Source organism: Cladophialophora psammophila (genome assembly GCF_000585535.1).
Source record: "Cladophialophora psammophila CBS 110553 chromosome Unknown aczJe-supercont1.24, whole genome shotgun sequence".
Taxonomy (NCBI): domain Eukaryota; kingdom Fungi; phylum Ascomycota; class Eurotiomycetes; order Chaetothyriales; family Herpotrichiellaceae; genus Cladophialophora; species Cladophialophora psammophila.
The window spans coordinates 243,575-269,063 of record NW_006912945.1 but is presented as its reverse complement, the minus strand read 5'-3'; the positions used below and the strand labels follow the sequence as shown (position 1 = coordinate 269,063).

The following is a 25,489-nucleotide window of genomic DNA, read 5'->3' as shown; positions in this document are numbered from 1 at the left end:
TCAGGCAGTTTTCCGTCGCGAGGATATCCCTCTATCGATCGCTGTGGCCACTGTCAAACATGCTCTTTCTACCAGCAACAGCGCTATCTGTATGAGGAGAATGACCAGCCTCAGCAAATAATTCTTCATGGTCAAAGTTGGCCTCTTGCCTCTGGACGACGTCGAATCGACAAACTCAAAAGGCAGCTTTGCTCCAAGATGATTCATGGCCACTGACAGTCCACTACTAAAGCCATCTTCATGGAAGCCATATTTAGTCCACGCTCCACAGTAGCTGATGTTCTTGGTGGTTTGAATCTTGTACAACAGTTTCTGTGACCTGATTGCGGCGGCATTGTACAGGGGATGGGAATATTCCCATATGCCCTGCGCTAGCCGAGGATCGGGCATGCTCAAGGGATTCAACGTGACCAGGATGGGACCAAACGTGTGCTCCGGTATTTCGTGGAGTGAATTCATCCAATATGTTAGACAGCCTTTGGAAAAGTTCTTGTTCCTGCTAGGCGGGAATGGGGACTCGGTGATATAGTTCAAGGATGACCAGGCATGCCGTCTCTTTGGCATCAGGGAGAGATCCGAGTGTAGTACGGCAACATTCCTACTGGTGCGGAAACCACTCAAAATTTCAATCTCCTCTCTGGTGGCTAGTGGTCGCAAGACGTCCATAGCTTGACCACCCTGCGTCGCGATTATTACGTGGTCGAATTCATGGTCTTTTCCATTTGCCCTCAGCATGACAACGCCTTTGTCACCCGGGGTCAGTATGGTCACTCTGGATTTGAGGTGGATTCTGTCATTGGGGAAGTCTTTCACCACTGCCTCGATATACCGCATCGTTCCGCCGGAAATGGTCCAACAATCTGGGAGTTTTGCCATGGTACTCAGCATGTCTTGGTTGTACATGAACCGAATCACTGTGCTGGCCGGGAGCTCTAGAGAACAGTTATGAGGACTCATACTCCAGATGGCGGCCGTCATCGGAATGAGATAGTTGTCACGGAATTCCTGGGAGTAGTGTTCGCGGTCAAGATATTCGCCAATGCTTTCTCGGAACTGGTGTTTGGTCTTGTGATCAGTTTCTTGAGCGGTGTTATCATCCTCGCCATCATCTTCTAGCAGGAGATCAAGTGCGAACTCGTTGAACCTGATGACTTCAAAAATCAACTTCCATATGCCAGGATTGAAGAAATTCCTCCTTTGGGCAAAGATGGTGGACCACGATGTCCCCGCCCACTCAACCGTCCCTTGGTCGCGGGAGACACTAAAGGTCATGCCCGTCTTCTTCGTTGGGATGCCCAGCTCCTTGAGGAACCGGATGAAGTTGGGGGAGGTAGCAGCGTTCATGACAATAAAGCCGGTATCGACTTCGACCTTGTGCCCATTGGGCCCTTCGTAGGCAATGGAATTCGTATGTCCGCCTAGACGTGATGCTGCCTCGAATAGGTGGACTTCATGGCCAGTGCTGGTATTAAGCGCCCACAAAGCACCAAGACCTGAACAGCCGCTACCCACGATTGCCACACGCTTTCCCATGGCTGGGAGACTCGAGAGGGCTCAATTGTCAACCGCCCGTGAGATTTCGACGTGTGGCCTCAATCCTCTGAGCAGTTATTGGTTTAGCCGTCTCACCTTCAGATCATTGCTCGAGCTGGGGTGCTCGAATTGCGGGCGAACGGCCAGTCCCTGATTTCAAGCCTCTGAATCAAATATTGTCCGTGTCGAGAGGTCCTGGTCTTTGCCTTCCAGCAAAAGTCAAATGAAAGCTGTGCTCGGGGATAACTAGCCCGCTGGGTACCTCGTCGGTACCTCGTACAATGCAGCAAAACGAGGGACAAAAGCGGCGTCAGCGATTTCCGAAACGGGACCGGCTTGCGACCGTCGAGCCATTCTCGCCTCTGCCGACGTCAATTGCGAACAGACACCACCATACACTGCGTCCTCTCACTGCGCCTCACAACCTGACAACCAGAATTTGATCATCCCATCCCCTTTAAAACCGCCACCTTATAGACCGATCTACCTATCCTCCTGTCCGCGCACGACCTTCTTCGACACGCGAACCATCTCCTGCTCGGCGCCTCCCTTCCAGCCCTTGTTCTCCAGCGATATACCGTAATTAGGCGCCACTGAATCCCCCCTAGTCTCTGGAACCCAACTCCCAGCCTTCACCTAGGATTCACCACAATGGCAAACCCACTTGACACCGATGCAGGCTCTGAGCTCTTTAGCACCTATGAAGCCGAGTTGAAACTCGTCCAGGCAGACGTAAACCAGAAACTGGATCAGATTCCCGAACTCGCGGGGGAGGAGAGGAAAGCTGTGATCCGGGGTGCGGAGAGAGCCATCGATGAGGCCAAGGAGTTGGTAGGTATTCAGTCCTAAAGAGATCGATACTCGTCTCTGACTTGGGAATAGCTCGACCAGATGAACCTGGAAAAATCAAACATTCCGACCTCCCAGCGGAGCAAAGTAAACTCGCGCTTCCGTAACCATCAGTCCGACATCGACACCCTCCAACGCAAATTGAAGTCACTCGTCGAGTCTGAGCGCAAGCAACTCTTCGGCGATAGGTACACGGATGACCCCGAAACCGGTCCTAGAGATGCACAGTTGGAGCAACGTCAGCAGCTTCTGTCTGGCACCGACCGGTTGGGCAGGAGTTCAGACCGGTTAAGAGAGTCGCATCGGATAGCATTGGAGACGGAACAGATCGGGGCATCTACGCTAGCAGATCTTCATCAGCAGAGGAATGTGATTGAAAACACGCATCGAAATCTACTGCAGAGTGAAGGTTACGTGGATCGGAGCGTTAAAACCTTGAGGGGAATGGCGCGCAGGTAAGCATCCCCTTGTTGACATTCATGATTGATCCCGAGAAGCTGACATATTTGCTTCGATTTTGGTGAAACAGGATGGCTACGAATCGGGTGATTACCATCGCCATCATTACTGTGCTTGTGCTGCTTATTATTGGCGTAATATACAGCAAGTTCAAGTGAGCGATCTCATGTGCTTGGGTTGATCTGGCATGATTGGTTGTTGGCAGTCAATCATGCAGTCGTAAATATGAATAATGGAGCAGGCGCATACAAGATCTTGAGTCGGCGCATGTGATAGAAGTCTTTGCTTCAGAAGTATCTCTAGGGGTATTGGCCCGGTTGGCATGCTTTTAGATGAAAAACACAAGAAACTATACAGTGTGCCCCCAGGCAGGACATTCCTTTATGCTTTTCAAGTTGAGATACGGCGTGTTCTTGACTAGATGTCTCTGGTGACCCCTGCACCGCTTCGTCCGCCCTTCCAATCATGCACACCCCACATGTTCCGTGAATTGAATCAAAATTCAACCTGTATATCTGATAATGCCCAATCCAATATTCAGTAGAAATCCTACAATCACCGCCATTTTGCGTCGCTGGCTCCATATGCCTTCCTCGCGCACTCCCCACATGAGACATCCGATAGGCCAAAAGAATCCCATAGCCGTGCCCCAGATAATGTCATCCAGAGCTCCGGCTGAAACATCCTCGTCACCAATCCCAGCAGAGCCTCCTGGGCCTATTTCCATGCCTAGATCGGTATTTGCGCCCGTGGAGTTATCGAGCCAGCGATCTTCCATATTCCGTAACGTGTTGGGCGACGGCATGGTGTCGGGAGTATGTGTGTGTGCTTGGATAGCGAGGAATTGAAGCCTCAAGGATTGCACCTCGGCGGCGCTGAAGCCAGAGTTGAGGAGGCGGTCGAAGCCGCGAGGTGCTGGTGTGGTTGTAGTCTGCTGGTTTGGGGCGCCCGCTTTGTCCTCATCTTGATCCTCTCTCGGTTGAGCTGCAGCAGCGATGGCGGCTTCGGCTGCAAGCTCTGCGGCGGAGAGGACAATGTCTCCTATCGAACAGTGGATGTAGATTCTTGACTGCGACGGGGGATCCCGTACAGGCTGTTTGCCTTTCCCATTGTCTACTCTCCCGCCGCCCGGAATCCCACCCGCTGCGCCATTTGGTCTGTCATCGTGTGGCCCGGGGGTGCCAATCCGACTCGGCGGTCTGGAGACGTTCCTTTTTAACGAAACGGAGAGCGGGACATCGTCCACGAGGGCCTTTCCTGCATGGATCAATCGAATGCGGTGTTTGGCGTGTTCATCTGGGATGCGTGAACGAATGAGCTGCTTTATTGTCGCTGTATTTGCATTCAGGGAAGCAGGGATCGAAAGTAAGAGGTCAGGAAGGGAGGCAGAGAAGCGAATAGTCAGGTCGAAATCGTAGGCTTCGTCGCCTTGTGGTTGTTGATTTTGGAGGAGGGGTGGTTTTAGGGACATAAGGGCGGTGCAGAGGATATTCTGCGGTCGCCCAGTGCGGGCATGCCGTACGACACCAGCTCTATGAAGTTCAGTGCATGGGAATGGTATTGAGACCTGATCATGGGAACGGGAAGCGATGGTTGATGTTGAGACGGATGTTGGAGATGATGATCGTCTCCACCGCAGCCAAATACGAAGTGCGAAAAGTACGTTGCTCGGTTGGAACTGAAAACGGAGGATGGAAAAACTACTCGCCGAGCCCCCCCACCGGATTTCTTACAATATCGCCACAACCCCCCTACACCCACGCTGCACCCTCTGACCCTCACAATTTCATGCCTTCCAAGACCTTCGTGCTCGGCAAGCATGGGGAACGGCAATACCTGAGACGAGAAATTGTCATTGTGAAAGTCATCCCGTCGTCATGCGCTCGCAAGGGTCGCAGCGGTGAAGGGTCAACGGCTGGAAAAATGGGTCAACTAGAAATTACAATGTCTTCAGGTTGCAGTTCTCGTGGTGAAATGCCTAATGCGGCTCACCTGTTTCATATTGCAGCCAACTGTAGACCAAATCCCTTGAAATTTAGCACGAAATTTAGCACTTTAGAGAGTCGAGATTAATGCGAAAGAAGACGAAAGAACCGGTAAAGACATGGAAGAGGATGACCCTGCAAAAGATCTCTCCTGGATATAGTCCGTTTATTACTTAAGTCGAAAGGAATAGATGTTCTATGCAACGGCGACGGGTTGCGGCGCCCGACTCTGCAATTCCCGCTCTTCGAGTCTCTTCTTCTCTTCCTCCAACATCCTGGCTTGACGTCGAACTCGCTCTGGCACCACGCCTTCTCTCTTCCCCTGAATTTTCCATCCTCGCAGCATATCTTGTCCCCCGAGCTCCTTGATCGTCTTTAACTCGACAAGACTATACTGACTCTCGTCCTCGCGGTCGAAGTTGAAGGGCTCCACCAGTGACACAGGTGGATTGGTGATGATCCGGGGTAGGCGGCGTCCATTCTTGGAAGCCGAGTGTAGCATCAGCGGATGCAGCAAAATGACGTCTCCAACTGAGCCTGTCATCTCATGAAAAGAGGTGTCGTCGCAGCCTTGGACGACAGTATGGTAAAACTCCAGACCGCTCTCGAAATTCTCGGTTCCTCCAACTGGGGACATTCGCGGAAGGACACCCTTGGGATGGTCGTACAGCCACTTCCCGATCTTTCTGACTCCCTCAGAGCAAATCCAGGTCCCGCCGCCATTGGGCAAAATATCTGTGAAGAGAGGGATAACCAACAGGCCCTGCTCTGGAGAGTCCAGGAAGTGGACAAAGAAATCTCCATCGACATGCCACCCGGTCAACTCCTTGGGCTGGGCCTCCTTGCCTTCATGCTCCTTTGTTCCCAAGTTGACGATAAAACTGTCCCTCCAAGACTTGGAATCCTCAGTGATGCGTTCCTCCCCTCCTATCAGCTCGCAGATGGCGTTGTATGCTTTGGGCGCGAAGTCCTTGACCTTCACCTCTCCATGTCCGGGCATGTTGGTCCGTTCGGTAGTCCAGGTGTCAGGGTTATTAGGGTCGAAGCCCAGCCTTACCCAGACGTCCTTGGTCCACTCTTCAGCAGCCTCGCGGGTGAAGCAACCTAGGACACGCAGGTAGCCATGTTTCATAAAGCAGTCGACCTGTTCAGGAGTCAAGTGCTTGAACGTTCTGCCTTCCATGCTTGGTAAGGAAAGAGGGTCAGTGAGGTTGAAAAGGGTATGTCCCGTATCTCGAGATTGAGAGATCTTGAGCTCGACGGTTTCTTAATACTTGTTTTCGATTTGGAGCCGAAGGAATGTGATGGTCGTCTGCTCCGTGTATCTGAAGCATCTGACAGCGTAGGCAAAGACGCCCGCCGCATTGATACATATCTCGATACATACCTCGATACATACCTCGACACATACCAGCGGCCTTGGCATATCTTTTCCTACCAATGATTCTAACCTGAATTTAGCCGGAATCCACCCTCAATCCTAACACCAAGTCTCAGATGATACCTCTACGCTGCTAAAATCAGAATTCCGAGCGGACAGTCACCCGAGAAGATACAGCGGATGCCACTCCCTTCTCTTAGGCTTGTCTCTCTCACTCTGGAACATGGGGGGGGGTTGTTGTGGACTCTGATGTCCCCACGTTCCCGTCCTCGCCAAATCATCCCCGGGCGGGGCTTGAGCTGAATGAAGATGCTCGTAACCGGTATTAAGACAAGCTGAGCGTCCCAAGTTGTTTATTGAGGTCCTCTAGTGGGAGCCAGGCCGACACCACTGGACCAACGTCCGTCAGGCACATTCTCGAGTTTGAAAGATTTACCGGAACAGAAATCATAAACAGAATGATATGTTTGATGCTGCATTTTGGTAAGTCTATGTTCCACTTGGGTGATGGATAATAGCCATTGTTTTGCGCCATGGTCTCCTAGCCGGGGCTACATCGGGTTCGAAGTCTTCCAGCAGCTTGCCAGCATTCGCTTCCGGAAAGCAGCTTCGCATGACCAGGTCACGCAAGACAGAACAAGGTGGATTGATATCTTCCACCATCGGCTGCCCAACAAATAAACAATCATCTGTGCTGTGCTGGTGGCTTGGCAATTCCTGCCGATTTCCCGAAGCTTTTTCCAAGCTTCATTGACGAACAAATGAAACGTGGTCGAGTGCAGACTCTGGGGTCCAGATTGGGGTAATTAACTATCCCACAGAGACTCCACACAGAGATCGACGGTTTGGAGATGATAGAACCTGGGACAGGGCATTCTCCTATTAGCCTAAAGAAGGCTGAATTGAGGTATCTGTATCTCCTTTGATATTTCCCGCGGCACACGAGACTGGTCATCTTTTGATTCGAGAAAGTGATCGCGTATGGCATAGCCGAGCGACATGATGCACCTTACTACCGTCTATACCAAGACTTTCGGCAGTTTGCTGGACAAGATGAACAAGAACCATATATCCTCGACGGGGACAACCTCGAGAAACTTTTTACAGTCAGGTTGACTTCTATTACATTGCTCAATCAATTTGCAGGTAACAAGACACACCTGGCACAATGGTCGGTATAGCAGCCATGCAGCATATGCACAAATCTGAACGAGAGGTCGCCGTTGCTGAGGCACCCGCGCTTCGACGTGTCATTTGGTACAAGGACCCCGGTTTGAGGAAGCTCTATGGCATGGCAATCGCGCTGTTCTTCGCTTCGGCGACGACAGGATATGACGGGTATCGCGCGCACCCAGGTTTGCATTGTAAGTGCTAACAACCATTAGGTCCATGCTGAACGGTCTCCAAATCCTCGACGTGTGGCAAGACTACTTCCACCATCCCACAGGATCGATCCTCGGTCTCTTCGGGTCGATTTACAGCATTGGCAGTCTCGCAGGGCTACCATTTGCGTAGGTAGGCCTTCTGTGAGACAAAAGGTCCCGCTGACCTCGCCATTAGACCATACTTGTGTGATATCTGGGGCCGGCGCATTGCTATTATAGCAGGGTGTGTTTTCCTCTTTGCTGGTGTCGCTATCCAAAGCGCCTCTCAAAATTTCTCCATGTTCATTGCTGGCCGTTTCTTCGTCGGATTTGGGAACAGCATGTGTTCCAATTCGGCCCCTCTCCTCCTGACCGAGCTGTGCCATCCGCAACATCGCGGAAGGGTGACGACCGTCTACAACCAGCTTTGGGATATCGGATCCATTGCAGCCACGTGGATTACCTTTGGTACATTTACCATGAAGAATAACTGGTCGTGGCGTATCCCTTCAATCCTCCAGGCTTTCCCGACATTCATACTGTTCTGCTTCATCTGGGTGATCCCAGAGTCACCCCGATGGTTGATATCCAAAGATCGCCATGCCGAGGCTCTGACAACTCTCGCAAAGTATCATGCGAATGGGAACGAAATGGATCTCACCGTTCAGTTTGAGTACCGCGAAATCAGGGAAACCCTCCGCCTCGAATTTGAGTCAAAGAAGTCTAGCAGCTTCTTGGATTTCCTCAGGACGAAGGGCAACCGATACCGAATGTTACTCGTCATTGCTCTTGGTCTCTTCTCCCAATGGAGTGGCAATGGCTTGACCAGCTACTACTTTGCCCTCGTGATGAAGAGTATTGGTGTGACAGACAAGCACGAACAATTCGAGATCAATGGCTCCAAGACTATCCTTTCGGTCAGTGCCTGTATCTCACAGGGAAAACGGACAGCTGACTTGCTTATAGCTCATTGTCGGATTGATTGCCGCGGCAGTTGTCGATCGATTCGGCCGGCGACCACTATTCTTGACCGCGACCTTTGGTTAGTAGTTGCGACACCTTCTTGTTGTCTTCTGCTAATATTGGTGACAGGCATGTTCGTCTCCTTCGTCCTTTGGACGGCGTGCTCTGCTCTGTACGACCTCGACGGCAACCTTGCAGCGGGAAAGACAGTCATCTTCTTCATCTTCCTTCATGGTGTCTTCTACAACATAGCTTGGTCCGGTCTGCTCGTGGGGTATACAGTGGAGATAATGCCGTACAAATTGCGTGCAAAGGTGAGAGCCGCGCAATGACTTGTTCCTTGCGACATTAACAAGCTCTTCTCTAGGGTCTTATGCTCATGAATTTTTTCGTCCAAGCTGCTCTTGTGTTCAATCAGTGAGTCTTTTCGACAGCCGGAAATGCATTCGGGTGTCTGACTGCAGTCAGGTATATCAACCCCATCGGCCTGGGACATCTAGAACCTCGCTGGAGATTCTACTCGATCTATTGCGTAAGCCTTGCCTTCTTTGATCCATCATGCAAGTGACGCGGCACATTCGGCTGACATGGCCCGTCTCCACAGGGCTGGCTCCTTTTCGAAGTTATCTTCGTGGCTTTCTTCTTCGTCGAAACGCGCGGCGTCACGCTTGAAGAGGTTGCCAAGATCTTCGACGGCGAGGACGCAGAGGTTGCACACGTCGACCTGGACGTCGTGGAGGAGAAGGTGCAACACGTGCAGCAGGTCGAGGAGGTGGGGGTCACAACACTCCCCCAGCATGCTGACAAGGTCTGAGCTTGGACGTGGCGCGTCGTATCGGGGGATGAAGGCTTTGGATGTGGTCTGCGCATACCCTATGCGACATCTGTGTTCCCCGAGATACCGTCACAAATACACTTCGACACCGAAAATATGCACGTAACAAGTCCTTTCAGATCTTGACAATGATAAGGCCCCTACCGCGTTGCGAGCACGGAGTTAGTTTCCTACATTCTAAAGATCGTAACTCTTAGCTGTTGAGTGCCTGATGTCCACACATGTGTCTCCTTTACAGCTGTCGACGGAGGAGCGTGCAAAAATATATGCCGCGTGAACAAGCCAGAATTAACCGTTGTGGGGGCCCGCAAGGCAAATTTTGGAGAAATTGGGCCGACGAAGACCAAAAAAGGGGCTAGAGCCTTGCCCTGTTAACCCGTTCCCCGCGTCGTTCGGACGCCTCACCAGCCATAACTTTGGGTCTTCCTCGAGATGAACATTGCTAGTCACGATCAACACGACTGAAATCCGCAGTAGGCGAAGGGAATTGTCACGGGCTAAGAGAGGTGGTTTGAAATCAAGCCTATTCCATTGAATCTGTATGTCGACTGCCATCCAAAGTTCAAAGCTACCCTCTCCCGAGCTTAGGTCCAAAATCTTCATCTACCAGTTCCAACTCTCCTTTGGCCTGCTCCTCAAGCTTCATTCCCTGTCGACGTGGCCTTTTCTTGGGACGGCGGTGGAGCACCTATTTGTATGGTCAGTATCTTCCAGAAAGAAATATCTGCAGAACTAACCCGGGCTGCACTTACTTGAGGTAAAGCTCTTCTTTGACTTGGCCAGTGGTAGTCCAACATCTTCGATGAATTGGTGGTCATATCAAGTCAAGTGTCTGAGGCCCGCATCCATAGTGCCGGCATTATATTGAGAATCAATCACCGTTCGAAGAAACTTTGGAGCTTAGACATGGCGAGAGCCATCGAGGGCGTTAGGAGATTCAGTGTCGCCGTGGCCATTGCATGTTGAACAGCCGAGATCCAGGTGATCCATACCCTGGAGGAGTAGAGGCTCATTGAAATATTCATCCCCCAGGGTACCGTGACACCTCGATATTATCCTTTGCATGACTGAGGTTTTTTTTTGTTTTTGGCGGCTGGGGTTTTGGTGTCTGCGACAGGACAATTCAGCTGTTGGTGGAGTATCTTGTTGAACACCTCCGATGGTTGCCTCGATGACGAATTTTCAGGGATGGGCTTGGCCACCAATTGGTTTTGTAGGGCGCCTCAGTTTGAAATTCAGATTCCAGTTTGTCTTGCTAACAGGCATCTGAATCTGAGTGAGCATCCTTCCACGGGTGTTTGCGAATGTTTTGCCAGGGATTCACACCCACCGGATCAATGACGTTGACTTCAGCTTGTTTGTTTCCCGCTGACGTCGTTTCCATTTCATCGGTCTTCGTGACTTGTTCCAAAGGATTTGGCTCACTGTTAAGCCCGGCAGGTTGATATTTGACTTCCTCAACAGGTCGACCAATGTTTTTGAGGTACAAGTTACGCATTTCATGGTCTGGAGTCCTTGAGCGGCCTCGACACATTACTGCGGGGGATATCTGTCCGGTGCGTCATCCTCTGGAGGCTTAGCATCTCTCTGGTATCTGGAAGTGACGGGGTCTTTGTGGGCAATTGGAGATCGGCCCCGAGGGGGTTCGACTGAACTGAGTTGTCGGCAGCAGTCAATGTCTGTTGACTCGGTTCGCAGCTGATTGCGTCGTTTCTGTTACGGATGTTCTGCTGAGTTCTTCTCCTTAGGGCCTCCGAGCTAGCCATATTGACACCTGAGTCCACCTCAGACTGAGACGTCACAGAAGAACTTGACCCTGTCCCCTTTTCGCGTCGCAACTTGTAGCTTCCCATTAAGGTTTCGCTGTGTCGCGGGTCATTCGGCTTACGCTGACCGTTGTAGGCGGACGGCAACGGCGGTGGGTTCAGTCGAGATGGCTCATATCGTACAGAGACAGACATCTCTGGCAAGTCCTTTGATTGACATACCAAATCGCCCACTTGACTTGAAGTACCAGTATCCTGTCAATTTATCCCTGAATGGTGCATGGTGCCCTCCAGTGCACGTTCATGACCTTGTAGTGTAACAAGGCAAAGAGGCTGTGCTGTGCTGTGCAGGGCTGGTAGAGTGGTAGTAGGGGGGAGAGAAGTTGTCTAGTCACATGTCAAACCAAAATGGGCTGGCAGGGGGAGTGCGGAACAGCTTACAGTGCTGGCAGAGTGCCATTCATTACAGTTTTGAGCAGAGTATCATGAATTCCATGGCTTTTGGTGCCGTCTACCTAATTCCTGAGTGTTTCTATCAGTACTGCCCCGTTTCTCGATGCTGCCGCTGTGCTAGGTGTTCGTTGCCCTAGCCGCTGCCCCTCTGGGTGGTGTTGGTGGTGTTATCTTGTCAGTGCCAACCAGAAACGCGTTCTCGATTCCCGACCTGCTGAACAGGCCTCTGTGCGTTGTTGCACGTGCACGCCGAACCCTGAAGGGCTCTGTTACAGTAGGACGGCATGTTGACTTTGAAGATGAGCGTTTTCGCGCTGGGGAACTGCATTTTTCTTGCCGCGGACCGTTTTTTTTGTATTCACCCTCAAATTGCTTTCTTTGACGCCGGAACTCCTCAGTCTCATCTTGTCGATGTTTCTTGGGCCGATAGACTTCTTGATCTCTCTCTTCAACATGGCGTCTCAATTCCACGCTTTCAGGACCGAGGTTTCCCATGTCAAGCTGAGAGTTCGCCCTTTCCAGCTCGGCAATTCTGAGCCCTACAATTGACATTTCATTATCACGGTTGAGGAAAGGGCGGCAGTTCCTATCGTCAGGCATTTGGAGTATCGTGGGACTCATCTCATATTGACCTACACCACTGTATGGACTCATATTTGCTGAAGGCGAGCCATTGATTCTGACGTCCCGAGGAATTGAAGAGAGACCAGTGTGGCGCAGGCCCAGACGAATATTCTGTTTTGGGATAACCATTGTGGCGTCGCCAAGAGACTTCTATATCGACCAACTAGAATAGACATTATAAAGTCGGTCAAGTCGGCTTACTTATCTAGCGAGCTAGGTACTCAATTGATATTTTTTCGAAGCAATATCCAGGATGCCGGGATTCACCGAGAGCAACTATGTCACAGTGGTTACCCTGTGATGGGCTCGACTTCTCGACCGATACTGGGTAGTGTGGACACTATGGTGGGAAGATGGCCTGTAGCAACTCTTCGTCGACACAGTCGTCTTTCCAACTAGGGCCTTCCTTCCTCCAAGACAGCCAGTTCTTTGCCATCGCCCCATCCTCACTTCTCAGGATGCCCACCGAGACATCCACGACTTCCGGCCGCTTATTGTGCCAATAGAATATGGTTGCACCACATCGGCCACAAAAGCTCCTGCAGGTATCCTTGCTGGACCAGATATGTCTCAAAGTGGCGTTCCCATTTGAGCCTTCCTGGTTTCCCTCCGCACCAAACCTGACCATTGTTCCCGTGGCGGCGAGAAAGATGTTGGCCGGTGGGATATATGCCCATGGCTGGAAAGAGACACCTGTGGCCAATCTGCATGAGCGACAGGTACAAAGACCGGCCACATACTTGTTCTCCTCCTCCGGGATATACCTCTGCTGCAACTGTAATGACTCGAAGTTTGGGCGAATGATGCTGATATTGACTCCGCCACAGTGACATCTGGCCTCTAAAGATTCACTCCCAGGTCGTGACATTCGTTCGGCGCGCCGGGACATTTCCTGCAACTCGGCGGCGGTCACTTGTCTGCTGTGATACGGACGCTTCTCCCAGCATTCAACTTCCCGTATGCCTAACCGGATCAATTTTGCTGCCAAAGCACCGTCTCCCGTGTCGGTTACGAAGATGTGATGGGCAGCCCTGGTGGTGTTCCTTGTGCGAGAGCCAGACCCTGTCTGCTCCAGCACGCCGCCCATGACCCACCATCTGCTTCCCTGGCCTCCAATTTCCTGAACAAACATGTGCGACCCGCACTTCCCGCAGAACCATCTGCGACGCGTGTCCGAGCTATCATAGTGGACGGCTTGGTCCAAAATATTCTGAGGTGGGGGTTCAAATAGCTGAGGCGATGACAAGTACAATGCTCCGGTCACGTATCGGCAATCGGAGCAATGACACAGACTGCTATCCATCGGCAAGCTCTGATCCGTGGGAAAAGCATACGAGATCGCGCCGCACAGGCACGTTGCTGCGACTTGCTGTTGACTGGCTATCTGTGGCATTGTTTATGTCGCGGATCTGGTGAAGCAAATTTCAACGGGCTCTCGCGATTTGTATGGAATTCCAAGTGAGTTAATGAGGTTGGAAGAAGTACGCCCTGTGGCGTTGCTAGTTTACCCTAGCGAGTCCCACTCGACGTCACCAATCCGCAAAACTCAGAGTTGAGCGAGGCTGAGGCTCCTATGTACGCCGAAGCCATTGCCGAAGCCTCCGTCCTGTAACAACCGATCTTAGCCGCGAGAGAAAGGTTACATCATGGGTCATGGTTCGTCGGCTGCGCGTACAGTCCCTTGCGCGCGGCGGCTTCGACTTGTTTCCTCTATCTGGCCATATTGTATCTGTTGAGGCGCTTATGGCTGCCCGAATTTGGACTGCGGGACATATGGGTGGCTTAAGGCGGCACCAGCCTAGAAGCTAGGGTGCTTATACTGCCCTTAAGCCTGGTGAGGCTGGTGAGGCTCTCGGCCGAGACCAACGCCTAAAGCCTCCCTTGTCCACGGCGGCGGAGCAAAACTGATATATGCAATTTTCACCGCCAAATATACAAGATATCAGGCAAACAAGAGGTACCCTAGGCCTTAACTCTAGTAGGTCGTCTATGAGGAAGCTATTCATGAAACCTACTGGGTCACCTGACTCAAGTTAGTCGTCTCCGACTTACGGCCTCGTGTTGAAGAGCAAAGTCCGATTCTCGGCTTTCTGTTGACCAAATCCCTGTGACCTGATATACATGAATTTCAGTCATCAACTCTCTCCCTACGAAAATTCATCTCATTAGCCTTGGCGGCTCAGCCATGTCACAAGATTCACAATGGTCGTGCAAAATCGTTCAGTCCCTGTGATTTACTTCCGCGGCGGCACGAGCAAGGCCCTCTTTTTCCACGAGCAGCATGTTCCTCCTCGAGGCACCAAGCGTGACCGTTTCCTTCAACGCATTATGGGATCTCCAGATCCTCTACAGATTGATGGTATGGGCGGGAGCCACCTTGTGACCTCGAAGATTGCCTTGATCAAGTCCTCGGACCAGCCTGACGTCGACGTCGATTACACGTTTGTCCAAGTCGGAATCAACGAGGAGACGGTCAGTTATAAGGGAAATTGCGGCAATATCTCTGCGGCTGTCGGCCCTTTCGCCGTCGACGAAGGCTTCGTCAAAGAATTGAGGCCGGGTGTGACTATAGACCCGACGGTTACAACACAAGAGGTCAGAATTTATAATACTGGGACGAAGAAAGTCTTGATTTCCCATGTACCAATCAACCATGCGACCGGGAAATTTGTTGAGTTGGGTACTTTTGCTATCGCTGGCTGTCCCGGCTCAGGATCCCCCATTCTCATGGACTACAGCAATGTAAGTGGGATGTTCTCTCTGATCTACCGCATGTCCTGATAGTCAAAGGTCATCGGCGCAGCTCTCAGCAGTGGGGTGCTTCCTACGAGTAATTCTTTAGACACGATTGTCATCAATGATTCTAATATTGACATCACCATCTGCGATGTTGGCAACATTATTGTCTTTGCACGAGCCAAAGACCTGGGTCTTGCAGGAAATGAGAAGCCCTCTGATCTTGATAACGATCCAGCGCTCATTGCCAGAGTCAGAGAGCTCCGCGGCAAAGCTGCGCAAATGGTTGGGATGTGCAAGAATTGGGAACTTGTCGACGCTCAATCACCAATGCTTCCGATGGTAGCGCTTGTTTCTCCTCCTACAGACAGCGACTGCGACGTCCAGTCAAGACTGTTTTTGGACAATAAGTGCCATACCTCAATGGCCGGAACTGGCGCTATTTGCACTGCTGCTTGCAGCCGAGTTGATCGGTCGGTTGTGAACCAGCTATTGACAGAGAGGCATTCACAGAAGACAACTTTGAACATTGAGCATCCATTAGGCAGTATACCCGTGCTTGTCAAGGTGCGTTCCACATCCAGCCAGAAGGTACCTGAATTCGAAACACTTTCTTTCGTCAGAACTGCTCGGCGGATATTGGAGGGCAGTATTTGCGTTCCAGACAATGTCAAAGACTGTTTTGAGGAAGCAGAACACCCCAAGCAATATAGTCGACGTGCGGTTTAGCCCGGTCTATCAAACAGCTGTGGCGTAGCTTCAGGCGCGGGGCTGGGTTGCAAGGTTTATGATTACATGAGGGGTCTGTGAGCCTCTGGAGAAGATTCAAGTCGATGTGGACGAGTCCCATGCTGGGTTTGAGAACAGCCTCAAAGTAGAATGCGAAGATAGGGCAAGAAGGACAAAGCATCTCAAGAATCCCGCGGGTGAGGCCGATAATCCAATGACCTGGGCAACCTGGGTTGGCGCCCGTGCGAAAGTTTCTGAGTCTTGCCACGGTCATCTAGGGAGAGGATGAAGTAGGAAGCAAGTAGAATCTACAATGCTGTCCGGAACTTTGGAAACTTTTGGGGTGAAGAGGATGACAGAGCTGGTGAAGTAGTCGCTTTCTGCCCCATCACTACTAGATATGCCGCGGATGCTTTGCATTGACCTATTTTCAATTTAGTCTGACCCATTTCTGCCCTTCTTTGCCCGACCCATCTTTATTAGTTTTAGTTGATAATAGGGCGTCTTATGGAGATTCATTCATGACACAGCCCATTAGATTTGATCTTTTGCAGCTTTTCGCTCCGGTTTCCTCTTCTTGTTGCGCCGCTGCTTGTCAACCGCGCCTTGAGACGTCAAAACCAAACCCCGGTGATGCTCGTCTGGCCCATGTCCGCCGTCTTCGGAATATACCCGCCACGCTGTTGGGCTCTCTCTTGGACTCCCTTCCGGACGCCTGGGGGAAAACATGCTGAAAACGCCACCATATCCTGACCCATAGGACGGACGTCGCGGACGTAATATTCTTGAGATCGTCAGGTTGTGCTTTGTGTTTGCGCCGGACCACCTTGTTGTGGCGATATCCTGAGAATTAGTCTTTCGGATGAACTTCATTCTTCGTCTCTTCATGAGCATCGCGTCCCTCAGTGGAGGCGAGATTCTGTGAGTTTGGATTCTCATCTTCTTGATCATCTGACACAACCAGTTCGCCGTCATGCGTCTCGTGGAGGGGATTCTTGATGGCATGCATCGTCTTGTCTTTACCTTTGCTCTGCTCAATGACTTTGTAGCATAAAGTAAAATTTGCGAAGACGACGCAACCATCTTGAGCTCGAGTCACGCACGGTGTCCCGTCGGTTCGCAGATGTTAGGTGTTCACTCATTCTCAGACAAACTCCTCCTGTGGATGCGCCATCGGAGGTGAGGCCCTGGGTAACAGACTTTTGCTATGGCCTGTTGCTGTATGATCCACCAGGACGAAACGATTGGCGATCCCCTGAGCAGCGTCGACCGTACGGACTTCCTTTGACCTCAGTATAGTTCTTCCTCGAGTAGTCCTTGATCCTAGTGTAACGGAGCACTTCTGGATTTGGAATGCACGTGCAACAACGGACAGGGGCTAGTGCTACCAGGCCGGTCGGGGATCGGGAATGCCTTTCCGGTCGGCGCTGGCAAGACATCACCACCGCCAACACCACCCACCGAGACGCAGCGGCTAGGGCAACGAGCGCCCAGCACGGCGGCGGCGTTGAGGAGCGGGAAAGGACAAAATGAATGCTCAGGAATAGGTAGGCGGTATCAATAAAAAAAAAGCCATAGAATACTCTCTTCAAACTGTAAAGAAAAGCACACGGCCAGCACGGTAAACTGTTAAGCACTCTGGCAGCGATAGCATGCTCGCACAGCCATTCTGTGTCTGTTGTAACTGTTGTTGTCCTCGTCCTGTTATTACTGATCAACGCTCAATAGCCCCATACTACCTTAAAGCCCCTCGGTCCACTGCCAAAATTGATGTTAGTCCTTTTCGTCCTGACATGTGACCAGCCAAATCGCCTTCCTCTTACCCTTATGCCAGCACAATACAGCCACTTCGCCTTGTTCCAACAGATCAGTTTCAGGCTGACTGGGGAAAGCATCTCCTTGCACAGCTTACCCCACCTAGGAAGGCGCATGGAATAGCACACATTCATCGACAGCCTCTAGATTTTGAAGAGGTCTCGGATTCCACACTGCCGTGTCCTTACCGGAGAGATCACATCAGAAGCACTGCACATGCCGAGCAAGCTGCTCCTCGGATTGATCCTGAGCTTGAATCAGAAGGATATCAGACTGCTTTGCAGAACCCTCTGCATTTGCGTGGCGGAGACAGTTCCATAGAAAGCATGAGAGAATATTGTGGCTCAACAAAGGAAATTCCCAGTGTCGTCGGTGGACGCACGTACCTCGACGATGAAAATAGTCGACTCGTGGCTGAAACAACATCGCTCCCGTGGCGAAGCGTACATAAACAGGAAGCCTGCGGAAGCGATATTGACCTGTCGGGCAGTGTACCGTTATCAATGTAGTAGAGGAGCCTTTGATTGCGAGGAGCCATAGACCTTGGGTGAGGAGTTCTATAGGTGTCCATGATGTGATCGAAGGGCAAAGCCGATGTAACCAGAGGTTCCTGCGGTGTCTGAGTCATTGATGTGGCTGTTATAGTGGAGCGTCTTCTCAAGCCTTGTGCCTTTCTAAACCGTTATTTGTGGAGACTCTGATGCCGTGATGCAAATCTAGGTTTTCAGGTTAATTTGGTTGGGAGTCAGAAGACGGTCCCTCGAATGAGAAGAGGGCCAAGGCAAAAGGGATGAGGGATCTTGAAAGCCCTCATGGGGCGGAATCGCTCAATGTCCTCGGAAATATAACGTCCGCGGCCAGCCTCTTTGCGGCCTGGTCTCGCAATGGTTTGGTAGAGGAGGCAATACCTTGAGCAACTATGTTGTTGAATCCATTGGATGAGACAAAAGAGGTGATAATCCAATGACCGCCCGATGTTGTTGTTCGGTTCCAGCCCTTTCAAATGAATTTTTGCTCAGCTCATCCAGCGGCAGCCTGATGATAATGATGGAAATTTTGACGAATTCGTCTTCTGGATCCGTCTTGCCATGTTCCTGAACGTCGCTCGTAGGCGTTCCGTTAGAGTATTTTTTGTTTTTATTTTTTGCTATTTTTTTGACGCAGTGGCTGGACTCGATTTCATCCCCGGATCTACCGCTAAAAGTGACAATAATATTTCCTTCTTGTAGGAGAGGGGGGGGGGCGGGGGGCTCCGAGATTCCATGACTGATATTTTTCCTTTTCGGAGAAATTGAGGACTGCACCAGTCGAAGAAAGCCTTTGTCCAGCTCAGCCCCTGATTTGCCGCCTGCATGCCGTGTAATGATGATGGGTCATATGGACCATGTTTAAGCGGACATCTGCGAGGATGTACCTGCCTGATAGAACGAGGGTCGGATTCTCTTACCGACTTTGACATCTGAGTCCAGGAGCTGAGGGCGGCCAGGGTACAGTCGGGCGTGTCGTTGACAAGGCTGCGCCATACAGCTGAATTATGAACGTTTCTTACTCAAAATTTGACCTTATTGATGGCGGAAAGGCGCCCTTGATGGCTACTGAGGTAGGAGAGAAGACCTTGCTTGCTGAGGTGGCTGTCAGAAAACCCTTTGGCCTTGTCGAAACTGCCCCGTGTCATTCCTCCGTGTGTCGGTGCGTCATTTCTGTGGCATGGACACCCGTTCGTTACCATAAAAACATCTGCGGATTTGGCGCGAATTCTGATTGACGCACAGACTTTGCAGAATCTTTGCATGGTCCATTGGTGAATTCTAACCGTGCGCATCGGCTGGGCATTAGAAGTCCTTAGCGGCTGCGACACGGGTGGCTCAGGGTTCTAAAGTTCTTAGACCATCTGGTTCTCTGAAGTCTTCAACAGAAAGAAATTTTGCACGTTGCGAATCCCCCGACTCCGATGTGTATATATCATGTTCTTTGTGTCACGTCGCTGCTGAAGGCCTTCATGTCTCCTTTTCATGGATTCAATTATTCCAATCCATTGCAACAATCATGGTGGCCGAGCTTGTGGTGAGAATGACTGTGTGTTCTTGTTGGATGTCTGATGCTGACTTGCAACTATCAATGACCAGGAAAAATGTGAATCGGGCTGAATATATATGCTGGCTGTGTAAGTATAGCTCCCCTCCAACATCATCTTCCAGCAATTGACGGAGCGACAGAGAACATGTAGAATTACTAGTAGAACCACACTTCCTTTCCCTATCCCTTTCTATCGGGATATCCTTTTCACTTACTGCAATCCCTTCCTATCGGGATGCCTATGCCACCCATTACCTTCCATCAGCCTTCCCTTTGACCAAGTCTATCAGAAACCTATACTCAAATAAGAACAAACATTTCCAACAATAGCACCCACAAACTTTTGCTTCATATGTCAGAGGATATTTCGATCCAAAGCACCATGCCCACATTCAACGAAACGACCAATCCAGCGCTCAGGTGTCATGACTTGTTGTCAGAAGTTGTCATGTCTACTGAAACCCTCCATGTGAAGAGTTTGGATCGTACGGATCTTGCAAAGGGTTGAAACTTGAGACATCATACGTCCCAGAAACATGTCCAGCGCTTTGCAGATATTGCTGTTGGTCCAAACCACTCGACGACGATGTGTATGCCGAATCAGTTCCCGGTGATGTCCTGCGTATCATCTGGTCTTCCAATGCGGTGACGTACATCATCTGCGCGGCTGATGAGGTAGTATATGAGACCTGCTCGTCCGCTGCAGTGAAATGCGGCATTGAGCTAGCAGAGGTGGTGGCAAAAAACAACTCATTTTCCGCGCCGGTTGAAAACCCTAACTGGTTCGTGTCGTCCCTCACGGTATAATTCGCCGGTGGAAGTGGGATGAAATGTTGTGGCAGAATCTGCTCAAGAGGTGGAAAAGAGGGCTGCTGTTGCTGAGATTGTGACGGTGGTGGTGGCATGAGCGAGTGCTGTGTCTCGTGCAACAGTGCTGTGTGCTGCATAAGAGGGAGTGGCTGGCTCACTGACTGCTTCTGCACGTCTTGCAAGAATGCACCATGTTGAAGCCGATGCAGAGGTTGAGGGAATAGCTGCTGTGGTAGCATCGGAGGGGCCATGGCTAGGGCTGCTTGTTGGTGAGCGCCACCGTGCCATGGCGGCGCCATCCCATGATGTTGAACACTTAAGCGATCTCTGATGTCTATCGCGTTGTTCGTGTTATAAGCAGCGTTTCCATTTTGACTCCAATGCTCATGGTATTGGCCGTGATGCGGATACAGTTGAGGTTGACCATACACGGCGGCTGGCACGACCTGGCCATACCCAGCCATGTATCTTTGGAATCCCCAGCTGGTTTTATTTCTCTGCAATCGACGCCTGGATGGAGGTTAGCTGCAATACGACGTGAACAGAAAGCAGCTGCGCAAAGAATGGTCTGGTGGTGGATCACCCGCTCAAGGGGCGAGAGAAGCTCTTGCACCAGGATATGCTGTCCTTTGCCAATGTCAAATCTTCAAGGGGGACGTACGTTGGCTCCTTTCGAACCCTGACCTTCACGCCTCCCTCGCTCAACGCTCTCGTCAAGTCAGTGGACTTGGCTAGAGGGGCAAATTTATTGCGTGCATGGACTGTTTACATGTGAGTATCTCTCTAGATACCAACGTCGCATTGAAAGAAGCTTACCTTCAAGGGTCACGCTAGAGACAGAGTTGAGCATTTCCGCAAACAGCCCATCTGGGCTTTTTGCCTAGTCAGCAGCGCCAACAAATTCTCAGGGGTTTGTCCCTCGTACCTCTTGCGCATCTCAAACAGCGTGAATCGAAGGAAGAACATGCCGGCGCATAGTGGGACGAGATCGCTGAAAACGAAGAAGCCGTGGGCTGTGATACTGTCAGTTAAGTTCCAAGACACCGCAGGTCAGAAAAACACACCTTTTCCGTCATTCATCTTGACCACGTGCAGCGAAGACGTCAACGTGCCAGAAAGCGTGTCAGACCTGTTTGGCTTGTCATCAAGTCTAACCAGCTCGGCGGTGCAGAACAAGTACGGGCTGTGAAGCCAGCACCTGCTCGGGTCATCATCGAGAACCGCAAGTTCGACCACTGCAGGAGGATCGAGGGAGATTCTTTCGTTCTGTGGCTTTTTTGCTGTACTGACGATTAATGTCTCTCTCGTATGGACAGCAGCGTCACTCACCGCTAGCACGCTTTTGAGCCGTCAGGACTTGACCATCCCTGGGCTGCTGCTTGATCATCATCTTGTACATGTCTCTGTTCGCGGTCAGTCTTGTCAGTTCTGCACCTCCTAACGAACATTCTGCCTGCATCTTGAAATCGAGCGTTGCCAACGACGGACCTGGGGATGAGGGATCGAGACTGAATGCGTTCGGCCAGATATGGATCGACAAGAACCGGTGGTTTACGTGTGAGGGTTCGGGTCGAGGCTGATGCTGGGACCTGGGGTTTCCGGAATCCAGGCCGAGGCGCTGCTTGGTCCACCATATGAGCTGGATACCCAGGTGTGAAGCTGCAAGATGGGTACAGGAAGAATGCTTCAGATTAAGACTGCGTCCAGAAAGGATGGTGGAAGAATATATTCAAGAGATGGTGCAGGTTATGGGAGACAAGGTGAATTTGATGGGTTTGAAGATGCAGAAGGAGGTGTGAAGTTGTAGGCGATGGGTAGATGCTGGAGAGGAAGCCACGACTGCAGAGGGCCGGGATTTAAATGTGCTATTTGGCTCCTCTAGGGCGAGGACCTACTCTCAGCAAATGATTCGTGGACGGAAAGGTGTGATGGGCTTTGATCAAGGTATGGTGATCAGGTCTTCCGTTAGCTCGTCACAAACGACGGTAAGGAGGATTTGGGTTAATTCGAGGGGCAGGTTTCCCTTAGACAAGCTCGAAAACAAGACCAAAGCCGTGAAGAATGTGTGCGGGATGTTTCTGCTAATTTTCTGCGTCAGACAATCAGGGTGCTGCTCCTGGTGTTCGCGGATCCAGCGCAATGGTTCGCGAGGCAGAAAATCCACTCGAGCAAAACTTTGAGATGCAATTTTGTTGAGGGCACCGCACACAGTTCCTCCCACTTAGCGTGCTATTTTCGGGACTGATGACCGCAGGGAGTGAGGCTGAGGGATGTTCGTGAACCTGGTCAACTTTGTAGCAGCCCGCAATGCCCGGCGAAGTGGGAGCACGTCGATCGTAATAGGATTGTGCAAGGGGCGAACAAACGGTTCAGTAGGCAACCGCTTCTCGAGCTGGCAGGGCGGCTTCGTTCGGATTTTTGATAGACTCCAGCAAGCTGTACAGATGAATGGATGGATGCTCAAGAGGACGTGAAGCTGTGATGCCGAGCAGTCCCTGACTGCGCAATCCCTGACTGCGCAATCCCGTATCCGACCCAAATGAGGAACAGGCTCGGCGGTCTGACGGTCCCTACAAAGTCCAGAAGGAACAGCAAGGTCAAGCTGCCGCATCAAACTTGAGGAGCCTCACTGGAGCACAGGTCTTTGGGTGAAGGAGGCTTCGAAGTCAAGGAAGGTGACAAAAGAACGATAGCCACGTTGACGACAGAGGATCGCGTGTCAATGGGGTTTTCGGTTGGTGAAGCATCGATGCTGTCGTGTGCGAAAGGAGAAGGCAAGGCTCGGGGCCCCAGCTGGTACTGGCTCCTTGCCAGCATCCAGAAGATGAGGCGAGCTCAACCGGCGGAGGCGACGAGGGGGAGATGAGTGATGTTGGACTGAGGCGGGGTGGATGAGGAGCAGGAGCAGGAGCAGGAGGAGGTAATCTTAGGAGTCTTTGGTGTATATCGTCGACAGTTACAAGGATGGCGTTGATGGGTGATAAATTCCGGCACAACAGCAGCTTGTCGTCCAGCTTCTGACTTCTGATGTAGGTATGAAGAGGTGGCGAGGTTGTCGTCCACTGCCGTCGTTTACAGGCAATGTGCAATGCAAGTCGAAGTGGCAAGGGAGCAGAAGGTAGCAGAAGGTCGCAATTGCGGGCTGCAAAAACGACTGCGCTGCCCGCAAATTCTACAGTTCTCTTCCACTTCCAAAAGCTCCCGCAGGTGCTTCCTTTCGCCTCGATATGTTCTCGCCGCCTCAACTCAACCGTGGCCAATGCAGGGTAAAAAATATGGATGGCTCGTATCCCTGCGGACCACAGCATCCTTTGCGCCCGATCTGACCGGCCCTCTCACTCTCACACAAGCAAAGTCGCTCTGGGCTGCTGTTCAGTCGCCTCTCCTCATACTCGGTAACACAAATGTGAGTTCAATCAGATAGGCAGAGCCTCCCTCCAAACCGAGATCTTGTGCTCCAAGCGTCGATGGGTGGCAGTCGGTTCAGGCCTGGTGGAAAGGGTGCCCACGGGCTTGCTGGGATCTAAAGCTCCAAATCGAGAGACCTGAGGAGCTGAAAATACTCAACAACACGGGCGCGGCCGGCTAAGCAAGTGAGGATGTCTTCGATTGGTGGCCGCTGCTGCTATTGCGAAGTGTGCAGTCAGGCAAGGAACATGTCAACATCGTGACTTGACGGTGTGGCATAGCTTCTCATGCAAGATGGGGCGCTTGGACGCGGCCACCACGGCGGAAGGAATCAGCTCGCTCCTCAAGATTCACAAATCGGCCAACCCGATCGAGCTTCGTTGCTTCAAGACAACTCTCGTGCTACGATGATGCCCAAATTGGTTCGTACTTGCGCATTGGGCACCGATCAAAGAAGTAAGCCTGATGGTGAATCAAACCAAGACCAGGACAGAAATGAGCAGCCGGGGGTATTGTTTCGGTCAATGGAGGACTAGGTCAAGGCGCGTACGAGGCTGTACCGTGGTGTGGGTCTCACCAGGCAAAAAAGACGCCGCCCCGAGTTCAAGGCATCAGGTTTCTGTATCCGTCACACAATCTTGTCTGTTTTCTGTGCAAATGGTCCCCGCCCGCAGGGGCTTTCCGCTGCATTGCTGCCATCCGGGTCGCTGGAGCCAACGACGTGGGATGTGGGATAACAATCAGAAAACCGAACGCCTAAATTGCAAACACTGAGCAAGAGAGGGCCAAAACATCCGGCAACAAAAGGCCATGTGGCCAACAACCAGTGTGATTTGACCGTGGTTGTGGAGGAACGCCGTGTTCAGTGAGGATTGAACGCGACTTGCAGTCCTAGAGGAAGCTTCATGACAAGGGCGGGTTTGACGTCCATTGGTCACTTATTCAGCCGTTTCGCTGCCCATGTCCGCGCCGGCATTTCCAGCCGTACGGGCGCTGTTACATAACTCGCTAGCCGAAGACGTTGGAGGTGGCTTGTAAGAACAAAGGAGATCGGGCTTTGACCACGAGGCCAGATGGATGCCGCTTCCACCTTACCCCTCAAGCCAATCCCCGGAGCTGATGGCGCCTACATCTTCTTTCAGGTCTAAAGCGAGCTAATCAGGCTCCCCCACCAAGCTCGGATCACACCTTTGACTTCCACTGGGAGCTGTTGCCTATGGTGGTAGGCGAAGACCGACAATTGGCTGGGGTTTCTTTTTCTCGAGCTTTTTCCGAAGAGGTCATCCGCGACATTGGCCATATCGCGACTTCGCTTACAAGTACATGCATTATCGCCCACAATCGTTGCTGTGGGACTCGAGCCGATTTACCCGTCTAGCGGTGGGTTAGCATCTCGGTCAAGCAAAGCCCACATCTCGGTAAAGCTGGGAGACACGAGCATTATAGAGTGTGAGATGCGAATCATGACACTTGATGCATGCCGCCTCGAACAAAATCCTGACAGCGCAATTTGCTAGTGACCGTCGCATGAGGGCAGGAAGAAATTGAAATGCATTGATTAAGCACCTCGAGCAGATGCGAAACGACCACAGTCCAAATACAATGGCGTACACTCCATGATAGAGTGCTCCAATCCGCCCACAGAAAGCGCCAACTCCAGATCAAGAGCTGCAATCACTTTTACAATTCTCCTAGGATGGTCT

General features: G+C 51.4%; 8 protein-coding genes across 8 annotated transcripts; 3 read left to right on the top strand and 5 right to left on the bottom strand.

The window, feature by feature from the left end:
* Positions 1 to 1,533, bottom strand: A1O5_11221 (uncharacterized protein; the record flags this gene model as incomplete). Its single annotated transcript, XM_007751794.1, has 1 exon — positions 1 to 1,533. The coding sequence occupies one exon, from the start codon at positions 1,531 to 1,533 to the stop codon at positions 1 to 3; it is 1,533 nt and encodes a 510-aa protein (XP_007749984.1).
* A 651-nt stretch (positions 1,534 to 2,184) lies between these two features.
* A1O5_11220 (vesicle transport through interaction with t-SNAREs 1) lies at positions 2,185 to 2,999 on the top strand (the record flags this gene model as incomplete). Its single annotated transcript, XM_007751793.1, has 3 exons — positions 2,185 to 2,364; positions 2,416 to 2,837; positions 2,912 to 2,999. 3 exons carry the CDS (start codon positions 2,185 to 2,187, stop codon positions 2,997 to 2,999), a joined length of 690 nt encoding a protein of 229 aa, XP_007749983.1.
* A 344-nt stretch (positions 3,000 to 3,343) lies between these two features.
* On the bottom strand, positions 3,344 to 4,312 carry A1O5_11219 (uncharacterized protein; the record flags this gene model as incomplete). The annotated part of the gene is made up of 1 exon (XM_007751792.1): positions 3,344 to 4,312. The coding sequence occupies one exon, from the start codon at positions 4,310 to 4,312 to the stop codon at positions 3,344 to 3,346; it is 969 nt and encodes a 322-aa protein (XP_007749982.1).
* A 710-nt stretch (positions 4,313 to 5,022) lies between these two features.
* Positions 5,023 to 6,009, bottom strand: A1O5_11218 (uncharacterized protein; the record flags this gene model as incomplete). The annotated part of the gene is made up of 1 exon (XM_007751791.1): positions 5,023 to 6,009. One exon carries the CDS (start codon positions 6,007 to 6,009, stop codon positions 5,023 to 5,025), a length of 987 nt encoding a protein of 328 aa, XP_007749981.1.
* Positions 6,010 to 7,375: 1,366 nt separating this feature from the next.
* Positions 7,376 to 9,348, top strand: A1O5_11217 (uncharacterized protein; the record flags this gene model as incomplete). Its single annotated transcript, XM_007751790.1, has 8 exons — positions 7,376 to 7,545; positions 7,593 to 7,718; positions 7,768 to 8,488; positions 8,538 to 8,613; positions 8,664 to 8,848; positions 8,902 to 8,951; positions 9,003 to 9,066; positions 9,139 to 9,348. The coding sequence occupies 8 exons, from the start codon at positions 7,376 to 7,378 to the stop codon at positions 9,346 to 9,348; spliced, it is 1,602 nt and encodes a 533-aa protein (XP_007749980.1).
* A 3,204-nt stretch (positions 9,349 to 12,552) lies between these two features.
* On the bottom strand, positions 12,553 to 13,605 carry A1O5_11216 (uncharacterized protein; the record flags this gene model as incomplete). Its single annotated transcript, XM_007751789.1, has 1 exon — positions 12,553 to 13,605. The coding sequence occupies one exon, from the start codon at positions 13,603 to 13,605 to the stop codon at positions 12,553 to 12,555; it is 1,053 nt and encodes a 350-aa protein (XP_007749979.1).
* An 809-nt stretch (positions 13,606 to 14,414) lies between these two features.
* On the top strand, positions 14,415 to 15,677 carry A1O5_11215 (uncharacterized protein; the record flags this gene model as incomplete). The annotated part of the gene is made up of 2 exons (XM_007751788.1): positions 14,415 to 14,954; positions 15,003 to 15,677. The coding sequence occupies 2 exons, from the start codon at positions 14,415 to 14,417 to the stop codon at positions 15,675 to 15,677; spliced, it is 1,215 nt and encodes a 404-aa protein (XP_007749978.1).
* A 4,343-nt stretch (positions 15,678 to 20,020) lies between these two features.
* Positions 20,021 to 22,012, bottom strand: A1O5_11214 (uncharacterized protein; the record flags this gene model as incomplete). Its single annotated transcript, XM_007751787.1, has 7 exons — positions 20,021 to 20,888; positions 21,040 to 21,139; positions 21,195 to 21,250; positions 21,304 to 21,391; positions 21,443 to 21,658; positions 21,708 to 21,781; positions 21,825 to 22,012. The coding sequence occupies 7 exons, from the start codon at positions 22,010 to 22,012 to the stop codon at positions 20,021 to 20,023; spliced, it is 1,590 nt and encodes a 529-aa protein (XP_007749977.1).
* Positions 22,013 to 25,489: the final 3,477 nt, after the last annotated feature.